This window comes from Drosophila rhopaloa, unplaced genomic scaffold (assembly GCF_018152115.1).
Source record: "Drosophila rhopaloa isolate 14029-0021.01 unplaced genomic scaffold, ASM1815211v1 contig_167, whole genome shotgun sequence".
In the NCBI taxonomy this organism is placed as follows: domain Eukaryota; kingdom Metazoa; phylum Arthropoda; class Insecta; order Diptera; family Drosophilidae; genus Drosophila; species Drosophila rhopaloa.
The window spans coordinates 2,211,626-2,231,424 of NW_025335047.1; the positions used below are offsets into that span (position 1 = coordinate 2,211,626).

At 37.8% G+C, this 19,799-nt stretch overlaps 7 protein-coding genes across 10 annotated transcripts; 4 read left to right on the forward strand and 3 right to left on the reverse strand.

The window, feature by feature from the left end:
- The first annotated feature begins 60 nt into the window (after positions 1-60).
- On the forward strand, positions 61-7,840 carry LOC108042933 (protein unc-13 homolog 4B). 4 transcript variants are annotated; one of them, XM_017121437.2, is made up of 16 exons: positions 86-160; positions 541-796; positions 1,282-1,561; positions 3,763-4,103; positions 4,163-4,210; positions 4,523-4,682; positions 4,743-5,563; positions 5,632-5,846; positions 5,910-6,187; positions 6,248-6,338; positions 6,401-6,474; positions 6,538-6,903; positions 6,964-7,224; positions 7,285-7,454; positions 7,508-7,686; positions 7,745-7,840. In XM_017121437.2, exons 2-16 carry the CDS (start codon positions 714-716, stop codon positions 7,834-7,836), a joined length of 3,459 nt encoding a protein of 1,152 aa, XP_016976926.1. In that variant the 5' UTR covers positions 86-160; positions 541-713; the 3' UTR covers positions 7,837-7,840. The 4 variants fall into 4 exon arrangements, with proteins under 4 accessions (XP_016976928.1, XP_016976926.1, XP_016976927.1 ...); XM_017121439.2 differs by lacking the exon at positions 541-796 and having other exon boundaries at positions 61-160; XM_017121438.2 differs by lacking the exon at positions 86-160 and having other exon boundaries at positions 244-796.
- A 228-nt stretch (positions 7,841-8,068) lies between these two features.
- Positions 8,069-9,637, reverse strand: LOC108042938 (protein lin-7 homolog C). Its single transcript, XM_017121444.2, has 4 exons — positions 9,513-9,637; positions 9,185-9,451; positions 8,573-8,706; positions 8,069-8,449 (listed from the first exon to the last, which is right to left on the reverse strand). The coding sequence occupies exons 1-4, from the start codon at positions 9,547-9,549 to the stop codon at positions 8,300-8,302; spliced, it is 588 nt and encodes a 195-aa protein (XP_016976933.1). The 5' UTR covers positions 9,550-9,637; the 3' UTR covers positions 8,069-8,299.
- A 33-nt stretch (positions 9,638-9,670) lies between these two features.
- Positions 9,671-10,644, forward strand: LOC108042937. Its single transcript, XM_017121443.2, has 2 exons — positions 9,671-9,832; positions 9,912-10,644. The coding sequence occupies exons 1-2, from the start codon at positions 9,769-9,771 to the stop codon at positions 10,562-10,564; spliced, it is 717 nt and encodes a 238-aa protein (XP_016976932.1). The 5' UTR covers positions 9,671-9,768; the 3' UTR covers positions 10,565-10,644.
- Positions 10,645-10,684: 40 nt separating this feature from the next.
- On the reverse strand, positions 10,685-13,609 carry LOC108042934 (dolichyl-diphosphooligosaccharide--protein glycosyltransferase subunit STT3B). The gene is made up of 5 exons (XM_017121441.2): positions 12,126-13,609; positions 11,878-12,068; positions 11,353-11,823; positions 11,102-11,300; positions 10,685-11,048 (listed from the first exon to the last, which is right to left on the reverse strand). Exons 1-5 carry the CDS (start codon positions 13,515-13,517, stop codon positions 10,977-10,979), a joined length of 2,325 nt encoding a protein of 774 aa, XP_016976930.1. The 5' UTR covers positions 13,518-13,609; the 3' UTR covers positions 10,685-10,976.
- Positions 13,610-14,023: 414 nt separating this feature from the next.
- Positions 14,024-15,613, forward strand: LOC108042941 (zinc finger protein 830). Its single transcript, XM_017121448.2, has 2 exons — positions 14,024-14,198; positions 14,531-15,613. Exons 1-2 carry the CDS (start codon positions 14,113-14,115, stop codon positions 15,207-15,209), a joined length of 765 nt encoding a protein of 254 aa, XP_016976937.2. The 5' UTR covers positions 14,024-14,112; the 3' UTR covers positions 15,210-15,613.
- Positions 15,614-15,901: 288 nt separating this feature from the next.
- On the forward strand, positions 15,902-17,498 carry LOC108042940 (trypsin-1). The gene is made up of 3 exons (XM_017121447.2): positions 15,902-16,421; positions 16,529-16,915; positions 17,028-17,498. Exons 1-3 carry the CDS (start codon positions 16,163-16,165, stop codon positions 17,381-17,383), a joined length of 1,002 nt encoding a protein of 333 aa, XP_016976936.1. The 5' UTR covers positions 15,902-16,162; the 3' UTR covers positions 17,384-17,498.
- A 7-nt stretch (positions 17,499-17,505) lies between these two features.
- Positions 17,506-19,531, reverse strand: LOC108042939 (glucoside xylosyltransferase 2). Its single transcript, XM_017121445.1, has 4 exons — positions 19,271-19,531; positions 19,089-19,207; positions 18,473-18,776; positions 17,506-18,417 (listed from the first exon to the last, which is right to left on the reverse strand). The coding sequence occupies exons 1-4, from the start codon at positions 19,271-19,273 to the stop codon at positions 17,749-17,751; spliced, it is 1,095 nt and encodes a 364-aa protein (XP_016976934.1). The 5' UTR covers positions 19,274-19,531; the 3' UTR covers positions 17,506-17,748.
- Positions 19,532-19,799: the final 268 nt, after the last annotated feature.

Below are 19,799 nucleotides of genomic sequence, written 5' to 3' on the forward strand. Positions count from 1 at the left end.
TAGAGTGTTTTATTAAAAAATGAGTTTGATTAATTAATGGATATTCCCTAATCCTATTTAACAAACACATTTAACCACATTTTAACCTTGAAAAGGACTTAGTAATGTTGAAGAAGACTTATTTCTGGCGGTCGGAAGCTAGGATTTTCGAGAAAATAAGGTAAGTTATTAATTTAACTATCTAGTTATCAAAAGGTTTTCACTATCTCATGGATAATATGTTTAGTCTTAAGTTGGGTAGTTGACCATGGAAGACACCTCGGTCTGCAAAAGTGGTTACAACACTTACACCTAGCCCTACGTCATATGTGTATATATGTAGGTGTGTGTGGTAATACTATCATTGAATGGTTACCACTTAGTTCTTAATGAATTTAAAGTTTAAAAGATTTAAAAGTTATAAACGATATATTCAGAAAAAACACAGCGATCACCATGGTAACAATAGCTTGTCTGTATGTTTCTACTTTTTCCCATTCCTTACTTTCGCCCAAAACATTGGGTCTACAAACATTCATACCTAATTATAATGTGTGTTAGTGTACGGAAGAGCGTATGAAATACTACTGAGAAAAATCTACGTAGGAGAGCAGCTTTAAAAAGCTATGGGAATGAATCACATCGTTTGTTCGGTGCAAATAAGCCGTTAGTATGTTTTTTCACTCCGGTGACACTTGTTGGATTCTGTGCTCCCTTAAAATATACACTTCACAATGGACGAGGAACAAATGTGGAAGGGGTTCTTCTTCAAACTGCAGGAACTCAAGATGAATCCACCCACAGAGCATGAACACCAGTAAGTTTTCCAATTTATGAAACCATAAATTCATACTCACGCACACCTGCAAAAATTACTTAAAATTCGCAGATGTACATGTATCGCAGGCATGTGTGTTTCCTTAGACAAATATGAACATTTTAGAGAACTGGAACTGTGTCATCAGATAAATTTAAGATTATCAAGTGGAATAATCATGTGTGCGTGAGACATCAAAAGTGATATAAGGGAACTCAAGCCACAGATCGATTTTACAATCCACACTAGCTAATGTAAACATGAGTCAATTCCAGGGAATTTTTCCCCCTCCTTAAATATATTCATTAAAAAAATGAGCATTTATTTTCTATTACTCGCATAACTCATATTTATCAATAAATTTAAACCATATTATTCACAAGCTACATGACTTATCTTATCGTTAAGAAAAAAGCCCCTCTGACTAGCCCGTTTATAATGAATTTTAGAAAGTATTTGATAAATAATTTCCTTTTTCCTTTCAGATTACAGGATGGAGATGATGGATTCTTCGAAAAATTTGGATCCCTCTTACGGCAAAAGTCACAAATCGATGAGGGCGTCCTGAAAAGTTCCCTGGCTCCGTTCGAGGAAAATGGCAGTGTCGATGGAGAAGAAGTCGACGAAAGTCCTGATGGCACGCTACAAGATAGCCAGGATGCGGAGTGCATCAGTATCAATACCTTTGCAACAGATAGTGAACTGGCATCGTCTTCTGAACAGGATATTAGCGCTTCAGTTTTGGACTCAGCGCCTGTAATGAATGTAAGTTTGTATTTACGATCGGTAAGGTCAGTTTGGATCGTTATTATAACCTATTAGCTATCTTAATTATGTATTCAAACAAGTTCATCCACATGTGCTCTAGATAATGTCTAGATAACGTCTAGAGCTGACTTAAATTCTTTTTTACCTATAACGAGCTGATCAGATAGCCTCTCGAAGACGAAAGAAAAAAGAAGGTTGTTATCAACTTCAAATTCATGTTCGATTTTAATAATAATAGCTGAAGTTTGAAGGATTACATTTTGTTTGTTTGTATTAGTTCCACCGATAAAATAGCCTATGCACAAGAGTTGAAACTTTTGTAATACCATGGAGTAACCATCACAAATTGGGGAACCCACCATTGGCTGTATTGGTGAATATGGGGGCCTTTTAAGCCTGGTCACATTCAGTCCATAATTTCCGGACCTGAAGTACTGCAGAAATTTCGTCATAGGTCAGTTTTCCAGTTTGTAGCGAAGCTTAACGATCTCAGCGATTTAATGCCTGTGCAATGTTTTATCTTATACCAACATTTTGCTGCTTGCATGTTTGTCGTCTGGGAAGGTGTAGTTTAATTGAACAGAAAAAAATTAAGTCGTGTCCATAGAAACGTTAAACAATAAACAAATGAACTTGCTAGAGGCCTAAAGCATTGTCCGATGCACGTATATATACCGACTGTATAAACAAACTGAATAATGTATACTGACAACATAAACAAGCACTACCGAACATGCAAACATACAGCCTGGCGAATTGAACGAGAGGAAAGCTAAATGTACTTTAGAAAATATATTTTTCATTACCACCTTGAGCTTTTTCCTTTTTGTATCCAAAAATAAAACATTTTCTCTTAAGATTGCTTTATTATTACTCACAAACACTTCGGAATCGCCGTGTACATATGCACAAATACAGTAGGCAAACGAAATCGAATTGAGCGCATACACTTTTTATCTCATGGTCAACGTCAAGATATTTCGGATATCGCAAAGATTTTCGAGTCCGGACGCTATTGTACTTAGATACAGACTCTTCCCCGAAGCGGTTGGGTCTAGTCTGGTCGGTGTTCTAGAGCTTCCGTGATTTTCCCCCGGTTCCGATTCCGATCAGAGATATGTGCGTCTATTCGAAATCGTATATTTGCAAGAAAATATTTTCGGAGAATTTCGCGGAGTGATCAGTTAGCCACAGCATTCAAACATGAGCTACTTATCGTTACCACGTGTCCTGAGCAAGTTCGGATCGCAAAATCACAACCCGTCTAACCAAAATTCGAAAACCAATAGCCTTACCCGATCCAGAACGCGTACCGGATGCGACGATATCCGACTCTCGAGAAAAGCATCCTCCACCCAATCACTCAACAGGCCATTTGAGCGACGAATGAGCATATTGAATAGAAATGGAAGCATATCTAGTCGACACTTTAGGGGCGTTCACAAGCATTTACTCGACTCACATGCGAAGGCGGTTTGCCATTCGATGACCGTAAGTAGATCTTAAAGTTTAGATATCGATTAGAACATCTAATACATTGCTTGAGAGTACCAAATACTAAAAGATACAGTCCATCCTCTTTAATGTTTATGAGATCTACATATGTGTTTATTCACAGTGGCTAGGTAAACAAAGCGATTGTATAAGTTCATTGATTTGCGTTTGTTGTTGAGTCATTTAAATAAAGTACATTGGGTATTTCAGTTCTTGGATATATTTATGTACATATTTTTCAGTAACAAATGAAGTCCATTTGTGTGAGAATCATAAAAATCATTCTAGGAAATTTGTTTCTTTAATTGTTTTTGTTTATAAAAGTCACAAAAAAATACCTTTAGGAAACAAATCCACTTGAATTGAATTTTTAGCTGAACCAATATTTTATGTCTTGTTTTCATAACTTAGAACTTGAATTCTTTATAAGTGTTTTAAATATCTAAGCAAACATGACATAGCTGCGTCTGGTTTTGCTTTTTCTTTGTGACGTTTTTGTTTACATTTCCGTTTTCTGGAATTTGCTGATATTTTCTTAGGTTTGACCTTTAGAAAAGAGATTTATTTCTATTTTTATTCGAGTACAATTAATAGATAGGTTATAAATGAGGTTGCCTTTCACTCAGTGAAGGTGCATGTATTTAATTGGAGGCAATGGAGATAAAACTAATTACCTTACTGTTTTTAATTACTTTATTTTGCAGGTGACAGATCTGTATGAGGAGATTTTATTTGAAATTTTCAACAACATTGGCTGTGAAAACAACGATGAGTGCACAAACAGTTTGGTGGAATTCGTGCAGGATGCTTTCAAAATTCCCAACGCAACGCATTTGGAAATTTGTGAGGCTGCGCGACTAAAAGAACCGCCCAATGTGAGACTAAATGTCGAGATAATAAAGGCCGAGAACTTAATGTCCAAGGACTCGAATGGCCTATCTGATCCGTTCGTAACCCTTTACCTAGAATCGAATAGTTCCCATCGATATAACTCATCTGTTAAACCTGCCACGTTAAATCCTATATGGGAGGAGCACTTTTCACTGTGAGAATTTGTTGTGTTAAATACAAAGTTTTTATAAATAATTAACTTCCTTTTTTTAGGCCGATTACCGAAAATGCTCGAGACGAAGTTCTTATCGTTGAAGTGTGGTAAGTTTAATTTGGTTAAGATTAAATAAAAAAGCACTCATAAAAGTCAAGTTATCTGGCTGATAACGCTTCTTGAATTCTAAAATGCACTTAGCGTGGAATAATTTTTTAATGGTCTGACTCAAAGAAACAAAAAGGCTTCTAAAATCTACAAATTTTGTTTTGGAAATTTTTTAATATTCCATTACGTAGCTTGTAGAGTGACGTTTATTTTGATTAATAAATAAATATATAAGTGTTGATATATAACCAGTAAAAAATATAATAAATGTATTTCTTAATGAGAATAATAATCGTGTATTTATTTTTCAGGGACTTTGATGCCGCTGAGACTGTTAAGGAAAAGGTCAATAAAATCCTCGATGTGAAAGGAGTCAAGGGGCTTAGTAAGTTAATGAAAGAAATAGCTGTTACAGCTTCATCAGGAAAACATGATAACGAACTTATAGGGAGAGCTGCAATTACGCTGAAGGTGTGTAAGATATCGTGAAATTCTCAAAACGAAACCACATTAAACGCTTCATTTCTTTAGTCTATTCCAGTTTCTGGCTTAACCGTTTGGTATAATCTTGAAAAAGGAAGCAAGGGACGGAGTCGAGGATCACTTCTGGTGAACCTGGCTTTGAGTGCGGAAAAGAACAAAAGTGTCGCCGTGCAGGAGCATAAGAATTTACTAAAACTGCTGCTGATGCACGAGCTGGAAACATCGCAGGTGGCAAACTACTGGTGGAGCGGAAAGTTCAGTCCAAACGCCGAACTGATTCGATCCCAGCATGCTGCTCAAAGCGGATTAACACCCTTCGATTGTGCCCTTAGTCAGTGGCACGCTTACAGCACCATCCATGAAACACACAAACTTAATTTTACCCTATTCAACTCTATTCTGGACGTAGTGGTGCCAGTTATCACCTATATGCAGAATGACTCAGAAGATGTTAAAACATTCTGGGACGGAGTGAGACGGCTGCTTCCCTCGTGCTTCGTAGTCCTACGAAAATTAAGATCCAAAAACACCAGTGATAAAAATATAATTAAAGCACTCAATGAAGTGCTGGATATTTTGAAGAAGATTAAGGAATTGGAAGTGCCCGAGAGTGTAGATCTTTTTCCCAAATCGGTGTACGGCTGGATCCACACAAACGATACGGACGAAACGTGCAATATTGACACTGCCATAGAGGATGCCATCAAAACCGGAACGAAAGAATGGTTGGAACATATAGTCGAGGGCAGCCGGCAATCCAAAAACAATGAAACCGATGACGAAAAGCTGCAGTACATTATTAAACTTATACAAATGGTACGGTCGGACCTTCAACGTGCAATGGAATACTTCGATAAAATATTTTACCAGTAAGTTATTTATTCAATTATCAATATCTATATCTTCACTTTAATTTATTTTCACTTAACTATTTCAGCAAAATTCAGCTTAACTATTCCGCAATACTTTATTTATTTTACGACTCAAAACTTGCTGAAATTTGTAAATCCATAATAGTAGAAGTGTGCAATAACATTAAGAGACTAGATGTACCAGACGATCAATTCGCATATCTGCCGAACCTTGAGAATGTAAATATGGGAACAACGTTATTTGAAGTCTATTTGATACTCAAGCGATACGTCACACTAGGTGAGACTGTGTAAAAATTGGTGCTCATCTCAAGATAATAATCATTTTGTATTTCGTTTCTAGGTGAATCCCTGTGTTCCGAAAGCCTGGAATTGGCCAATTTTTACCCCTGGTTTGAAAGGGGAGTTACTCACTGGCTTGATATCTCAATAATTAAGGCTTTAGGTCGTATTCAAAAAGCAATTGATTTGGATCAGCTGAAGGCTGTTGACGAAACAGTCAAATACAGTTCTTCGGCAGTGGACACACTTTCAATATTCTATCAAATTAAGATATTTTGGCAGCAACTTGACTGGCCAGAGGTCGAGGGATCCTACATATTTGTAGCCAAAATTGTCAATGTAAGATTGAAAAAACTACTATAATCATGTGTTAAATTACTTAATTATGTTTTTATACAGGATCTTTGTCGGTGCTGCATATTTTATGCTCAGCAGATGTCTCGCAGAGTCGAAAACATAACGTTACTTGGAGATAATAACAAGAATTTCAGTAAGATTTTATTATACATATCTTGTTTGTAATTTATTTGTAACAACTTGTTAAAATTACAGCTTTATCAGAGGAGTGGTGCATAGCTATTAACAACATGGATTACATTCGCCAGACTTTACCTTCATTTATAAAGGTATATGATTAATTTCATTCACTACTCATGAAAAGCTAATCAAGATCATTTCATTCGTACTAGGAACTCAGCATTGATGATATTATTAAGAGATTGGGAGAGTATCGCTCAAATTTAGAAGCTGAAAGATGCGCAAGCACCATAAAAACTGTAATCGAGAACGCATTAGATACTGAACGCAATCAGATCGTAGAGCTTATAGAAATTGTGGCTCGGAAAATGGCCCCGCCAATTAAACGATATTTGGCCGAAGGTGCTGAGGTACTCGCTAAAGACTCAAACTCAATGGACCAATTAATGATGTATTTGGAGGCCTCGTTAACCACGCTTTATGATACTCTCAATGAGATAAACTTTCAAAGGATACTGGACGGCATTTGGTCTGAGTTATCAATAATAATGTATGATCTGATTCAATCAAATCTTGACGTAAGTCTATTTGCCTCCACCATCTGGCAATTAAAAAAAAAAAAAGAATTTTTCTTTCAGAAACGTCGCCCACCAGCTTTCTTTCAAAATTTAAACAATACTCTTCAGACAATGATGGATTGTTTTAAAATGGGGAACATTGAAACGTCGGACGTAAAGATATTGTCTACAATTCAAAGTAGACTAAGGCTTTATTCCCTGGAAACAGCCGATCTTATTCATCAGTATTACTTGGAGCGACTGGAAACCCAAAAGAGCCAAGAGTCGTCTCCCTATGGACAACTCACTGTAACGGCTCAATTAACTGATTCTGGGTTATTGGTAAGACTTTAATGCATTAAACTCTTGATACATGTTTGCTTCATTTGCTATATTTTATAGTTAACTATTTTAAATGCTCGCAACCTGTTGCCAATGGATTCGAACGGCTCGGTCGATTCATTTGTTAAAGCTAGTTTCATGCCTACAAGCAGATTTAATGATTTAATAACAGTCAAGACAAACGTTCACAATAAAAGCTGCTTTCCACTTTACGACCAGGAGTTTCGTATGTAAGTAACTGTTTTCATATTAAAGGCAACATATTTATATTTTTTTTTTGTAGAAACTTGACTGAGCAGCAGCGTAATGAAAAAAATAGCTTGATTTTATTCAGTGTCAAAGATAAAGATTTGTTCGGGATGTCCAGCCAGTATATAGCAGAGAGCTATATCTCCTTCGAAGATCTCGAGGCAACACAAGGCGAACAAATAATGATGAATTTGTCCAGACCAGAATATACCGGTAAGAAAACTAGCTTCGTTTAGACACGGTGGAAATATATATATCATATTATTTTCAGATTCCGATTCACTGCGAGCTCTGGAATATAGATTAGGTGATAAACAGGCCAAGGATTTCCTAAAAAAATTGAAAAACCGATCCTTCTCTTAAATTTTAAAAAGTCGATAATACTATCTTTTGAAAAAACAATAAAATATATTTATATATTTTTCTACGGCTTTAAAACTTAGAAACCAAGTGTAACATATTTTAAGTGCGTATTTTTTGGGAGAAAACAAAATCCTATATTCTTGATTTAAAAGTGAGACGATCTAGCCATTTCTACACAAACTCCCTTCGGCTTGCCGAAGTTTACTTTCTTCCTTATTATTGAAAAAATATATTTTTGACAATTATTTATTTTTATTGGAACAGAAACCAACTCGGTACTTTAGGTATAAATACATAACACTGACTTTTTACGATTTAAGAGTTATTTTCAGATTTGGTTGTAATAAATAATAATTAAATGGTATTTGTATTAAATTAATTATTCGTATAGGGTTTGATTTACGCACACGTGAACAACAGTATGAATGGCAAAAACTACTATGGCTTAAGTTTCTGCCGTGCTTTATTGGCGGCGACGTGTGTTGCGTTGCTTATCAAAACGCATTTCCATTTCTTCAAGAACCTTTGGAGTGTAGCGTACTACCAGCTTTACAGAACCAACAGCCTGCTTTAACAGCTCAACTGCCTTTTCGTGATTTTCTCCTTCGACAGACTGAAAAATGGAATTGTGATCTCATTAGACAAGAGCATTACTAGGTTTAAATCAAAGAAGTATAAAATCTCAATGGTAACAATTGTGTGCTTTGTTAAACCACAACTACTGTTTTGGACTTACCACTCCATTGACAGATAGAAGTTGATCTCCCCTTTTCAGACCACCATGCCTGTCAGCAACTCCTCCAGGTATTATACGGGATATATAGATTGGCGAATTTTGCTCCTTGCCTCCCATTACGTTAAAACCTAAGCCTGTAACAAATCAAATAGATTATAAAGATTGTTGAATAAATCAATGTTTCACAAAGATCTGGGATCAAATAAATAATGCAATTGTAAAAGTACTTTTGTACTTATTGTTATAATCTCCTAAGAACATTTTAACAAACCATACATGCTTTTGATATTTTAGAAGAAAATTCTAATACATTCGAGAAAATATCCCATACTTCTAAAGCTATTCCTATACGTGTTTTCCTATTAGTTGTTAATATATTTATTAAAAAATATCCCACATCCCGGGTACTGGATCTACATTTATATCTATGTGTATGTACAATATAGGGAAGCTCCCTTAAATTTTGGAATGATGATAGTAAGGACAGCAAACGCTTCTCTACTAAGTATGCAAGTACAACATGTAAGTTGTAGTTTAAAATATTTAAGTACTTTGTTAAGCCCTAAAGTTTTGTTAGATTGCGGATTCGTAGATGATAAGGGCGTGTCTTACCCTCCTCGGTTTTGGGCAGTTCGACCACCCGAGGATGTGCATGACCCTCGCTGGCGGCGAAGGCAGCCACGGTGGCCTTGGCAGTGGCGGAGGCCCTCACGTCGTGGGATCCCTGGATGTCCACCGTCTCGTAGACGTGCTCGTACACCTCCCGGACGGAGGTCATGAAGTCAGAGTTGAGCACCTTTTGCAGGGCAGCCAGTTTTGTTGTGGGAAAGTCCCCACTTGCCTGCAGTTTTTCCAGGAGCTCTATCGATCTTTTGACATCTGCAATTCGAGGATTTACGAGTAAGCTCTGTACACTTGGCTTATATATAGTGCTACTTACCCCTAGATAAAGTCAGTGGTTCTGCGTTATCGGCCATAATATGGTGGAATTTAAATATATCCAATGAAATCAACCTGACCCGAAATACAATTCTTGAGAGCTGAAAATAATGTGACCGCAAGTGCTCACTAAACAAAATGCTTATGATGAAACTTTGGTATTATAACAGATTTACTTCCATGGTCATATTATTTTCTATTGACATTATTTACTACTTTTTTTGTAAAACATAAATAATAGAAGAATATTAATTAATATGAGTTTGCCGGCAGCACTTTTGCAGCGCCTAAAAAAGCGTGGACTCGTTACCAAACAATCGGGTAAGTATGCACCTGCCGGTCATGAAGTAATTCAATTATGCCTTCATCCATAATCCTATATATAATTATCCTTTCCCAGGAAGCACACCAATATCGGAAGCTATAGAAGAAATTATAGCCGAAAACTACGACGACGATGACAAAAGTGGCCCGTACCCATATAAGGAAGACATAGCACCGGAACCAAAGCGCAGGAGCGTCGAGGAGCAGTTCTGGTCGCACCGCATCAAGGAACGGATCGGCGTGAATGAATCATACCATGGATACAAACTTTGCCCCAACAAGTACAACATCTACCACAAGTGCTCCCTGTACTGCGTCAATAAGTTTAACAGCTCCCCGCACTCTGGACCAAGCCACAAGTATCTGAAGCGCTACAAGAGACTGCTGCGGAAATATCCAATGGAGGCGGGTTGGAAAGATATATACGATAAGGGCTGCAAAGCGTATTACTTTTATAATTCGACAACACAATGCGTTTCGTGGCTACCGCCATCACACCCAAAAGCCCGGATTACAAACAGTGCCGCCGTGTTTCGCCGTCAATTGGCCAATTCTAATGACGAGTTCAATTTTGACTCCAGCAGCTTGGTCCTGCCCAAATCTTCTGGTCTAAATGAACCCAATGAGCCGGAGAACGCATTCAGTTCATCGGTTTTCATACCCCCAAAGAAGCAAAAGTCAAGGGACTTGGATCGAAAACTTCAACGACGACGACGTAATGATAACTAGCAGGATTACTCAACTCGAATTCTAGAATTTTTGCAAGCCATTATGTCGAAATAAAGAAATATGATAGTTCTAATTAGCAATTGCAGTAAAATCAATAAGTTCACGCAACAAGACCCTTCATAAGGTTTAAAAATGTACACTCTGCTTTATTGAATTGCTAGCTTAAGACAATGAATGGTGGAGCCGCGAAACAATTAAATCGAAGGAACCGGAAATTTCATCAAAGAAGCAACTCGATAAAATTTGTGTCACACGAGTCTGAAAAAATGTTTAATTTGATTTTGAGGCGGCAATTAAAGCCCTCAACATGAGGATGCGGTGGACACACTTTCACCAGACGATGTGCTATGTTTAAAGTGTTTTAACCAGGTTTTATATATTGGTGAAAGATCAATACAAGTATTATTTGGGTTTATTTCAAGGTTCGCTTTCCCTTAACAACAACCGGTCGGTTTCTTATGTAACCCTTGCGACGCTTCGAGTTCTGAAAGACATTTAATTAATATTGTAATTCATTGGAATTATTCAGTACCATACCTTTCTAGAGATAAAGTTGGCTGGGGGAATTGTTCTCTCCTTGGTTTTCAGAGAGGGTCTGTTAAACTCATGCGGCTTCTTAACCCTATAGATGCGAACAAGCCAGTGCTCCGTTGTATAGGCCTCTTCCAGGTATGTCAAGTCAAAGTCCTTATTTCCGATGACTGCGTTACGAGTGCGATCATATCCCGATGGTCCTCTGAAACACGTGTTAGTAAGACGATTCGATTGCACTTAATATGTCGACCTACCTGTAGTCCAGTTTCAAATCCCCGAATCTGTAGTAACTTAATTTGTACATAAGGCAGTTAAGTAGAGCCGGAGCACCTTCGGCATCCACCCTGAATTCACCGCGGTCGGTAAAGTAATCACTTTCCTTGATATCCTTGGGATGCTCGCCCTCGGCGATTCGAACCATCCAAAGGAACTTGTTGATGTCATCACCAGAGTAACCGATCACACCACCAAAGATTACCAGGACGTAATCCACGTCAAGAGAGGTCATAATTTCGTAGGATTTCTCCTCGGTCGAAGACATTGCTTTGCCAACGAGCGCTATGTGACTATTGTTCCACGTATTATTGTCCACTAGAGTTGTTCTGTTTGCCATGCCTGCTATCTGGTATCCGTAGTCCCACCACGACATAACTCGGGCATCATCAGCGGTGTTCTGTGAAAGCCAGTAATAAGCCTCCCTGAAATCGTCCAAAATGTTCCGAGAGCTGAAGGAGAAAAGGTTAGAAAGCGCAATATATAACTTATTAATATTTACTTACCCATCTTGGCTGTTGTGGAAAGCCAGCACAATCGAGGGGCTGGAGTAGGCATTGCTGGTTACCCAGGTGCAGTGAACAGCGAACATCATCAGAAGCATTAGAACGGCCAAAATAACAATACTTTTCAGATTTGAGCTGATTCCAGTGTCCTGCTGGGCATCATGTTTGGTTCGGTGCTTCAGTTTTCCAGCCTGCAAATATGTGTTTGTGAAACCAAACCCAAGAAATCTGTTACTACAATGACTGACCTTATCATAAAGAGTCTTCTTCTCAATGGAATCCTCGGCTTCATCAACTTCGGTGGTCGTACTTATGGCTGTGCCCATTCGCTTCGACGAATCCTCTTGCAGGAAGACATCCAACAGACCCGAAAAGGCCACTCCAGCCAGCATGCACACCACAGGCGTGAGGGTCAGCATCAAACGCACCATCACGCCAGCAAAGTAAACCGCACTGATGGCGTACAGTACCACGAATACGCGCTCATCGTTGATCTGCTTAATGCAATACCACACTCCGACGGGGAAAGCGCACACCAGGATGTGCAGATCAAAGAAGAACGAGAACCAGGTCGTCGGCTGATGCTCCGACACGGAGGCAATGATGGGAATGTGGATCTTGGCGTAGCCGGTGTCCCACAGTGAGTAGAAACGTCCGCTCCACGGGGCCACAACACCCAGCATGGTGAGCACCACGACGGCCACAAAGACAGCAACACCCACCAGCAATCCACCGACGATGAACAGCTTTCGGAACTCGTGTCGCGACAGCACAGACTGCAGATGACGCAAGGTGGCCACGGCCATTAGGAGCACAAAAACTCCCATTGCAGCCATGTGCTCGCTGGTGCGTATCGGCTGGAATCCCACGAAGGGGATCTGCATGGAGAAGAGCAGTCCCAGGATGTAGAAGGTGCTGTAGCTGGTCAGCAGGCGCGGCGAGTAGCGGCCCATAATGAGCAGCACGAAGACGTGCAGCGGGATCAGGTTGATGATGAACACGTAGCCACCCCAGGCGGACACCATGTAGAAGTAGGACAAGGCAGCGGCGGCGGACCAGAAAACGGATCCCGTCTTAACGGAGCGCACCCACAGGAAGTATGTGAACTGCAGGGCAAATATGGCAATGCCCTCGTTGTCATACGACCCGGCAACCGATCTGCTGATGTAGCCGGGCACGATGGCGATGAAGCTGGCGGCGAAGAGGCCGGCGCCCGCGGACCACAGCTCCTTGGTCAGCAGATATGTGGAGATGGAGGTCAGGCCGCTGAAGACGGGTGCCAGGAACACGCAGATGTCACGAATGTGCACCGGGATGTTGAGGACATGCAGCAGCCAGTGGATTCCGCCGGAGGTAATCATCAGGCCCGGGTACACCGTGCCGCCGACAATCCTGCCCAGCGGATACCAGGCCCGCTCGTCGAACCAGTTGAGGAAGTTGTACCAACCGTTCTGCACCATGTAGGCGGTGGCCCGGTAGTTGAACCACGGATCAAACTCATGGATTATCGACTCGAAGCGGATTACGGCGAAGAGGCGAGAGGAAAACCCGGCCAGCCAGGCAATTAACAAGATGGCGAAGGTTATCAGGCTGCTGTAGCCAGCCACCTTGCTGTTCAGCATCTTGGGCGTCCGATTCATGTCCCTATTCCAGCCGGTAACTCGAAAATTATAGACGAGATGAAACGCAACGACACATTCTTTGCTTAGACACGTAGTCTAAAAAAATTGCCGGGTAGACTGCCAACTCGTGTGTAGGTTGGTTATCGATAGTGCAATCGATAAAAACTCAAGGTGCAACGTCACGGTAGGATTTTGAATTTTGTAGTCTGTCTAATATTGCTTTTTATTATGTGATCTGTTTATCTTTATTTATGCGAGTGTGTTGTATATACCTATATATTTTAACAGAATTATTTATTTTGTAAAAATCTTTCAAAAGATGTTTTCCGGATTTCATATGATTGCATTTAATGGTATTTTACTGGCCTTAAACAATAATTTTATTATTTTAAATCAATTTAATAATATATTTAACTAATTTCTATTATATTCTTTCCATTTCGTTTGAATCCGCTCCAATTCCGTATGTAACGTTTCATTTAAAATAATTGTTAGTTCTACCATCTCTAGATAGGAACGGAACAACAAAATCATGAAATAAACTAGTTCAGTTAACTCGTTCCCATTCGATGCCCTGGAAAGTCGCCGAATAAAAACATAATTAATAATCAACATGAATAATGGAAATATTAAACGTTTACCAAAGAAACCAAGCGTCTCCAAAAAGCCAGATGTTACTGTGTCTTCACCCTTGGCAAAATATCCTTTACAAAACTTCAAGAGTGATATTGTTTTTACTGTTTAGCCGGTGTTTACTAAACTATTTGTTGGTCTATTAATATAAGCAATTTTTTAGTTAAATATTTAAAATATGTTATTTATTGTCAATTAGAGTAAGGCATTTTTGTAAATGGCAATATTAAGCCGTGATAAAATAAGCACTGATTGTGAGAGGAACGTGGTGCATAGTTTTTCCGTTTGTTTACCTTTTGATATACATACATATATAAACCTATTTAGTACTTGAATATTAATGACCAACCTTTTCAATTAAACTTCTAGCTACATGGTTTCCTTAACATAAACTATACGTATGACTCCTCAGGAACTTTGACCTGTATAATTTGCAGGATTCCCATCAAGCCCAGCGTTTGGAAAGTGCACATCAACTCAAAGCAACACAAATTGAATGTTGATCAAGCCAAGCAGAACAAGATAGAAAAGCCTGTTAATACTACTAGCCCCAAGGAACCGTCAGCCAAATCTTCTATTGCTCCCCCTCTGGTCGTCCAATCCAGCACTCACCAAGATAAAACTCCACAGACGGGGCTGGAGAAGAATCCTCCTATCATTCAAGAGAAACCCCCTCAGACAAACACGAACAGCAAGCCAGCTATTGAATCTGTTTCCGAAAAATTGCCAGAAAAGTTCTTCGACGAGGATAAAACCAGCAAATCTGAAGCCGCTCGTCTTCAGGACGAGGAATGGCAGCGCTTTCAACAGGAGATTAAGAGAGCTGCCACAGAATCCAGTGTTATCGTAGCCGACGAACAGGAAGACATCAATCTCAAGAGACACATCAAGGAAATAGACGAACAGATTGATAATTGGAAGAGATTCATCAAAATAAATGATCAGAAAACATTGCTCTTGAATAAAAAGCGGAAAGTTAACCCCAAAGTAGAAATATACCCTGAATTAAGTTCTAGTGAGGAAGACTGCAGTGTAGATGATTTGTACGATTGGAGAACAAAGAACCTGCACAGATAAAAATTAAAATGTTACTGTTAAAAAACTAAAATTCGCTTTTGTTATATTTTAATGAATAATCGAAGGGGACTAATACAAGGATACTAAAATATGAAACAAACCAGATAATATTCTCAAAGGAATTATCAAAAATGTAGTTTAGTATGAGTAAAAGTTTTGTTATTAAAAAGCATCGCAGATTTTTTAGCCTTTTCTTTAAAATTAATTCTTTGCCATCATTAAATCATTGAATGAATAAAAGTATCCAAAATCTAGTTTCCTTTGTATAAATAATTTTTATAATTGATTTTATTTAATACTTTTGTGGTCTAATCAGCTATACAAAGCTGATATCAATAGAAAATATATTTAACCCTAGAGTCAATTTAAGAAATAATTAAATCAAAATATTAGAATCAAAGTTATTTATTGTAGTTTTTTTACTACAAATACTGTAGGACTCGCTTTCTAAATTTTTCTGATTTTATAGTGCTCCAACCGTTTTTGTAACTTTTCAAATAAATCCTAAAATCGCGTTTTTTTCGAATAAATATTTAAACTTTGAATGTATATATACTGCCTGGTTTTCTAAACATCAAAATAGTCTCAAAACAGCTGACATATTATGACCATGAAAGTGACCTAGTGAATCGAACAGGTAGCCATTTGAATATTCGGCCACACTTGTGATTAATTCTCACGTTTTGTATAAAGGTTAAGCGATTCGTACGCTACATAATGCTCAACTTTAGTACATATTTTATGTTACATTAATTAGTTACACACTTTTATTTATTCTTAGGCCGTATTTACAGAAAATTTGTTAACTTTTTTTTTAAGAATTGCAATAATAACGTTTTAGACTTACTAATGTTTTGTTTTATATAAAATGTTTTGATTTTGTTAATTTATTGATCAAGTTTCCCATATCAACAAAAATATCCCATTGTTACAATGATATCTAATTCGTGAACATGAATTTAAAATATATATTCTTATTTGGGATGTTGACGATGAATTTTTCGAGTCTTATGTGCTTGGAATATTCGAAAGGTCTTAATGAGTCTGCAGTTATAAACACAATTCATACGGGCCAAAGTAAACGAACTAGTAAATTTCTATTTGACACTATTTTTCGCATAAGTTCGGGAGTATCAAATGCTTTTGGACTTTCGGATACAGAAGACGATGTTGAGTACTCTGAGAATTCCAGTCTCAAAAATTGTGATTGCGGTACGTAAACTTTAAATGATTTTGTTATAATATTATTTGCTTTGGTCAACAATCATATGATTGACCCATATAACATGTCGTTAACCTATTTAATTTCACTTTTGCAGACTGTGGTTTTTCCAATGAAGAAATAAGAATAGTTGGGGGAAAACCAACCGGAGTAAACCAATATCCCTGGATGGCGAGAATCGTTTATGATGGAAAATTTCATTGCGGTGGTTCGTTGTTAACCAAGGATTACGTGTTGTCCGCCGCTCACTGTGTGAAAAAACTAAGAAAATCGAAAATAAGAATTATATTTGGAGATCACGATCAAGAAATTACTTCCGAGTCTCAGGCCATTCAACGGGCTGTCACAGCCGTAATAAAACATAAAAGCTTTGACCCAGATACCTACAACAATGATATTGCTCTGTTAAGACTCCGCAAACCCATTTCGTTTTCGAAAATAATAAAGCCTGTTTGTCTTCCACGGTTTAATTACGATCCTGCAGGTACATACCATAAAATTAATTTTGAATCACTCTTGGGAATCCTAATACCCAGGTCCCTTTTATAGGATTATGCGATCTTATAATTCTCTATATTAATATTCATTTTTTCCAGGTCGAATTGGAACAGTTGTTGGCTGGGGACGCACGTCCGAAGGCGGAGAGCTACCGTCCATTGTTAATCAAGTGAAGGTTCCAATTATGTCCATCACGGAATGCCGTAATCAAAAATACAAAAGTACCCGAATTACCTCATCGATGTTGTGCGCGGGCAGACCAAGTATGGATTCATGCCAGGGCGATAGTGGAGGACCGCTGTTGTTATCTAATGGAGTTAAGTATTTTATCGTCGGAATCGTTTCCTGGGGCGTCGGATGCGGCCGCGAAGGATACCCGGGTGTTTACTCAAGAGTGAGCAAATTCATTCCGTGGATTAAATCAAATTTAGAAAATACATGCCTGTGTTCATAGTCAATGCTGTATGAAAATACACGAACTTATTTATTGCCTAGCTAAGCCGCGTTTATACAAAGTGTCTTTGTTACATACCATGCAATCGAAAATAAAAGTTAAAGTTTCATTTAAATGTATGTGTTCTGTTTATTGTAAACTTGACCGCTTTGGTCAATTACTTACGAATTTTAAGAGGTAAGGATCGTACTGAAATTTGATATTCGAGTTAAGTTGTTTGTAAGACATACGTTTACACTGCGTATATATAAAACATTCGAAAGTATTTTAAATTATTACTTATCTATATTTCGATATAAATGCTATTTCTACAATTTCTAATAATACACTAAAATACTATATTACATTATAAGTATGTTTAAGCGCTAAACGTCCCTGTACCTATTACCTATAACTGTATTCGCCACTTTTAACACATCATTTGATATCTTTCCACAGCTTGAGTCATTGACGGATGGTATACTGAGTGCTGCATGCAATGGCACCAAAAAATCGGTGTTGGCATTAGACCCCAATTGATAATTCTCCATAGCCTCGTAAATAGACTTAAAGAGCGGTTGCCTATCTGAGTGGAAGTACCCGCGATTTCCGTGGATAACTTTAACGCCAGCGTGAGTCATGTTGCAAATGCTCATATACATGCAGTGATCTGGACGGTAGTTGTATTCGCATGGCATGATGTACAGCTTATCAGGATGATAATAAAATAGTATATTAATTATGTCTTGATCCCCCCAAATAATACGTAGCTTGTACTCCTTATGAATAGACAAGATATGTTGTTCCCATTTCATTTCTCTCATCCGTGTGAGATTCATTAGCATAACGCCGGAGTTGACTCCAAGTCGACCGTAGAATGGATGTCTTGCAAATCTATTGTACCATCCGATATTTTCGTTCTCATGTTCCGGCGTCAATGCGGACATTTGAGTCTCATTGAACTTTTTGAAGAATCGCCAGATGTCGGAGATTGGTGATAGAAACAATATATCCGTGTCGACATACAACAAGGAGTCCACATTCGTTAACAACGACTAGAACAAAAGAATTTTATTGGTAATTAAAATGGTTGAAAAAAAATACACTTACCGGCAAAAACAAACGTTGAGCTGCACATGGCTTAAATAGATTTTTCCATTCGACTTCATTGCCACTAGGAAACTTTAATGGCAAAATCTCAAAGTCGAATGTGAATGGCTTGATGTCACGCCAGTCTGTCAACTTTTCCTTGAACTCCTCACCTTTTCCATCTTCAGTAAAAATTACAAATTTTAGATACTCCTCGTCGTAGTTAAATAAAATAGCTGATTTGATCATAACAAGAGTCTCCTGGACTCTTTGGCCGCAGCATACCACCACGATATAAAGGGGGCTTCGGGATCTCCAAGGTTGTCTGCGAAGTAAATTGGTTTGGTAGGCGACATTAAGAAAGTTAAAATATTTTAGTTATTGGAGATACTGTTTTTTTTAATAAACAAGCTACTTATGCATAGTTTTGTCGACCGGCAATGTTACTATAACAACCAGATTATGCAAAACTATAAAAGAAAACAAATTTCTAACTGAAAGGAGTTCTAAAACTATGGCCCATTTCTTTGTTACTTAACTGCTTTTTATAAAAGTAATCGTTGACCGTAAACAAATATTACTAGGAATAAATGAACAAAAGAAAGTACCTTGATAATACTGATCTGTTAATACTCACGCTTCATTAGTGCTGACTACCTTTCCTTTATAATCAGTGACCCACGAAGGTTTTTGATGAACGAAATAGGAAAGTATTGCTAATGCAATTAAGCACAGCAGACACATGTGCAGATGTTGCTAAAATATTAAAAAAATTACTAGTAGTTGTCTTTCTAAAACAACCTTTTAACTTTTATTTACCATTTTAAGATTTTGCGCAAGCAACGTTTAAGCCGCAAAATGTTTATGTTTTCTGTGTTGGTAGTCAAAGATGCCATAATTTTCCGCATCAACACAGCAATTATTTACACATCCCTTAAGTTTAACCAATAAAGGAATTGGTACTGCTTAATTTGACTAAATAAAATCATATTAAATGCACAATATTTAAAGAAATGGGCAAAAACTCTATGCACCTAGCGCATTTATAAACAGCCATAAATATTTTTGTTTGCGTCAAGATAGCGTCAATGTTAATGGTGGATGTAATAAATTTGAAGTTCAAACATTGAGATACATTCGATCAATTTATTGGTCTATACCTAATGACATCTTCTGCTATTAAAATAAAGAATACTTTTTTAATTCTTAAAATCTAGCATCGTAAATAGTCAAAATAAAAATGAATATATTGAAAAATCCTAGAGTGTATCAGAAAGTTAATTAGAAGTTAGTCTAACAAAAACCTTATTAAAAATTGGTAATATTTCTAACTAATATTACAACATTA

Bases quoted from the DNA above. Each gene is read 5' to 3' on its own strand.
- LOC108042933 (XM_017121437.2), top strand. From the start codon at position 714: ATGGACGAGGAACAAATGTGGAAGGGGTTCTTCTTCAAACTGCAGGAA. The intron at 797-1,281 runs GTAAGTTTTCCA...TTTTCCTTTCAG, and splicing joins CCCACAGAGCATGAACACCA to ATTACAGGATGGAGATGATG. The intron at 7,687-7,744 runs GTAAGAAAACTA...TATTATTTTCAG, and splicing joins GTCCAGACCAGAATATACCG to ATTCCGATTCACTGCGAGCT.
- LOC108042938 (XM_017121444.2), bottom strand. From the start codon at position 9,549: ATGGCCGATAACGCAGAACCACTGACTTTATCTAGGG. The intron at 9,452-9,512 runs GTAAGTAGCACT...CTCGAATTGCAG, and splicing joins ACCACTGACTTTATCTAGGG to ATGTCAAAAGATCGATAGAG. The intron at 8,707-9,184 runs GTAAGACACGCC...GATTTGTTACAG, and splicing joins ACTGCCCAAAACCGAGGAGG to GCTTAGGTTTTAACGTAATG.
- LOC108042937 (XM_017121443.2), top strand. From the start codon at position 9,769: ATGAGTTTGCCGGCAGCACTTTTGCAGCGCCTAAAAAAGCGTGGACTC. The intron at 9,833-9,911 runs GTAAGTATGCAC...ATCCTTTCCCAG, and splicing joins ACTCGTTACCAAACAATCGG to GAAGCACACCAATATCGGAA.
- LOC108042934 (XM_017121441.2), bottom strand. From the start codon at position 13,517: ATGAATCGGACGCCCAAGATGCTGAACAGCAAGGTGGCTGGCTACAGC. The intron at 12,069-12,125 runs GTCAGTCATTGT...ACATATTTGCAG, and splicing joins AGAAGACTCTTTATGATAAG to GCTGGAAAACTGAAGCACCG. The intron at 11,824-11,877 runs GTAAGTAAATAT...TTTCTCCTTCAG, and splicing joins TTCCACAACAGCCAAGATGG to CTCTCGGAACATTTTGGACG.
- LOC108042941 (XM_017121448.2), top strand. From the start codon at position 14,113: ATGAATAATGGAAATATTAAACGTTTACCAAAGAAACCAAGCGTCTCC. The intron at 14,199-14,530 runs ATATCCTTTACA...CATAAACTATAC, and splicing joins GTGTCTTCACCCTTGGCAAA to GTATGACTCCTCAGGAACTT.
- LOC108042940 (XM_017121447.2), top strand. From the start codon at position 16,163: ATGAATTTAAAATATATATTCTTATTTGGGATGTTGACGATGAATTTT. The intron at 16,422-16,528 runs GTACGTAAACTT...TCACTTTTGCAG, and splicing joins TCTCAAAAATTGTGATTGCG to ACTGTGGTTTTTCCAATGAA. The intron at 16,916-17,027 runs GTACATACCATA...CATTTTTTCCAG, and splicing joins GTTTAATTACGATCCTGCAG to GTCGAATTGGAACAGTTGTT.
- LOC108042939 (XM_017121445.1), bottom strand. The intron at 18,777-19,088 runs GTGAGTATTAAC...TTTACTTCGCAG, and splicing joins GTAGTCAGCACTAATGAAGC to ACAACCTTGGAGATCCCGAA. The intron at 18,418-18,472 runs GTAAGTGTATTT...CTTTTGTTCTAG, and splicing joins CTCAACGTTTGTTTTTGCCG to TCGTTGTTAACGAATGTGGA.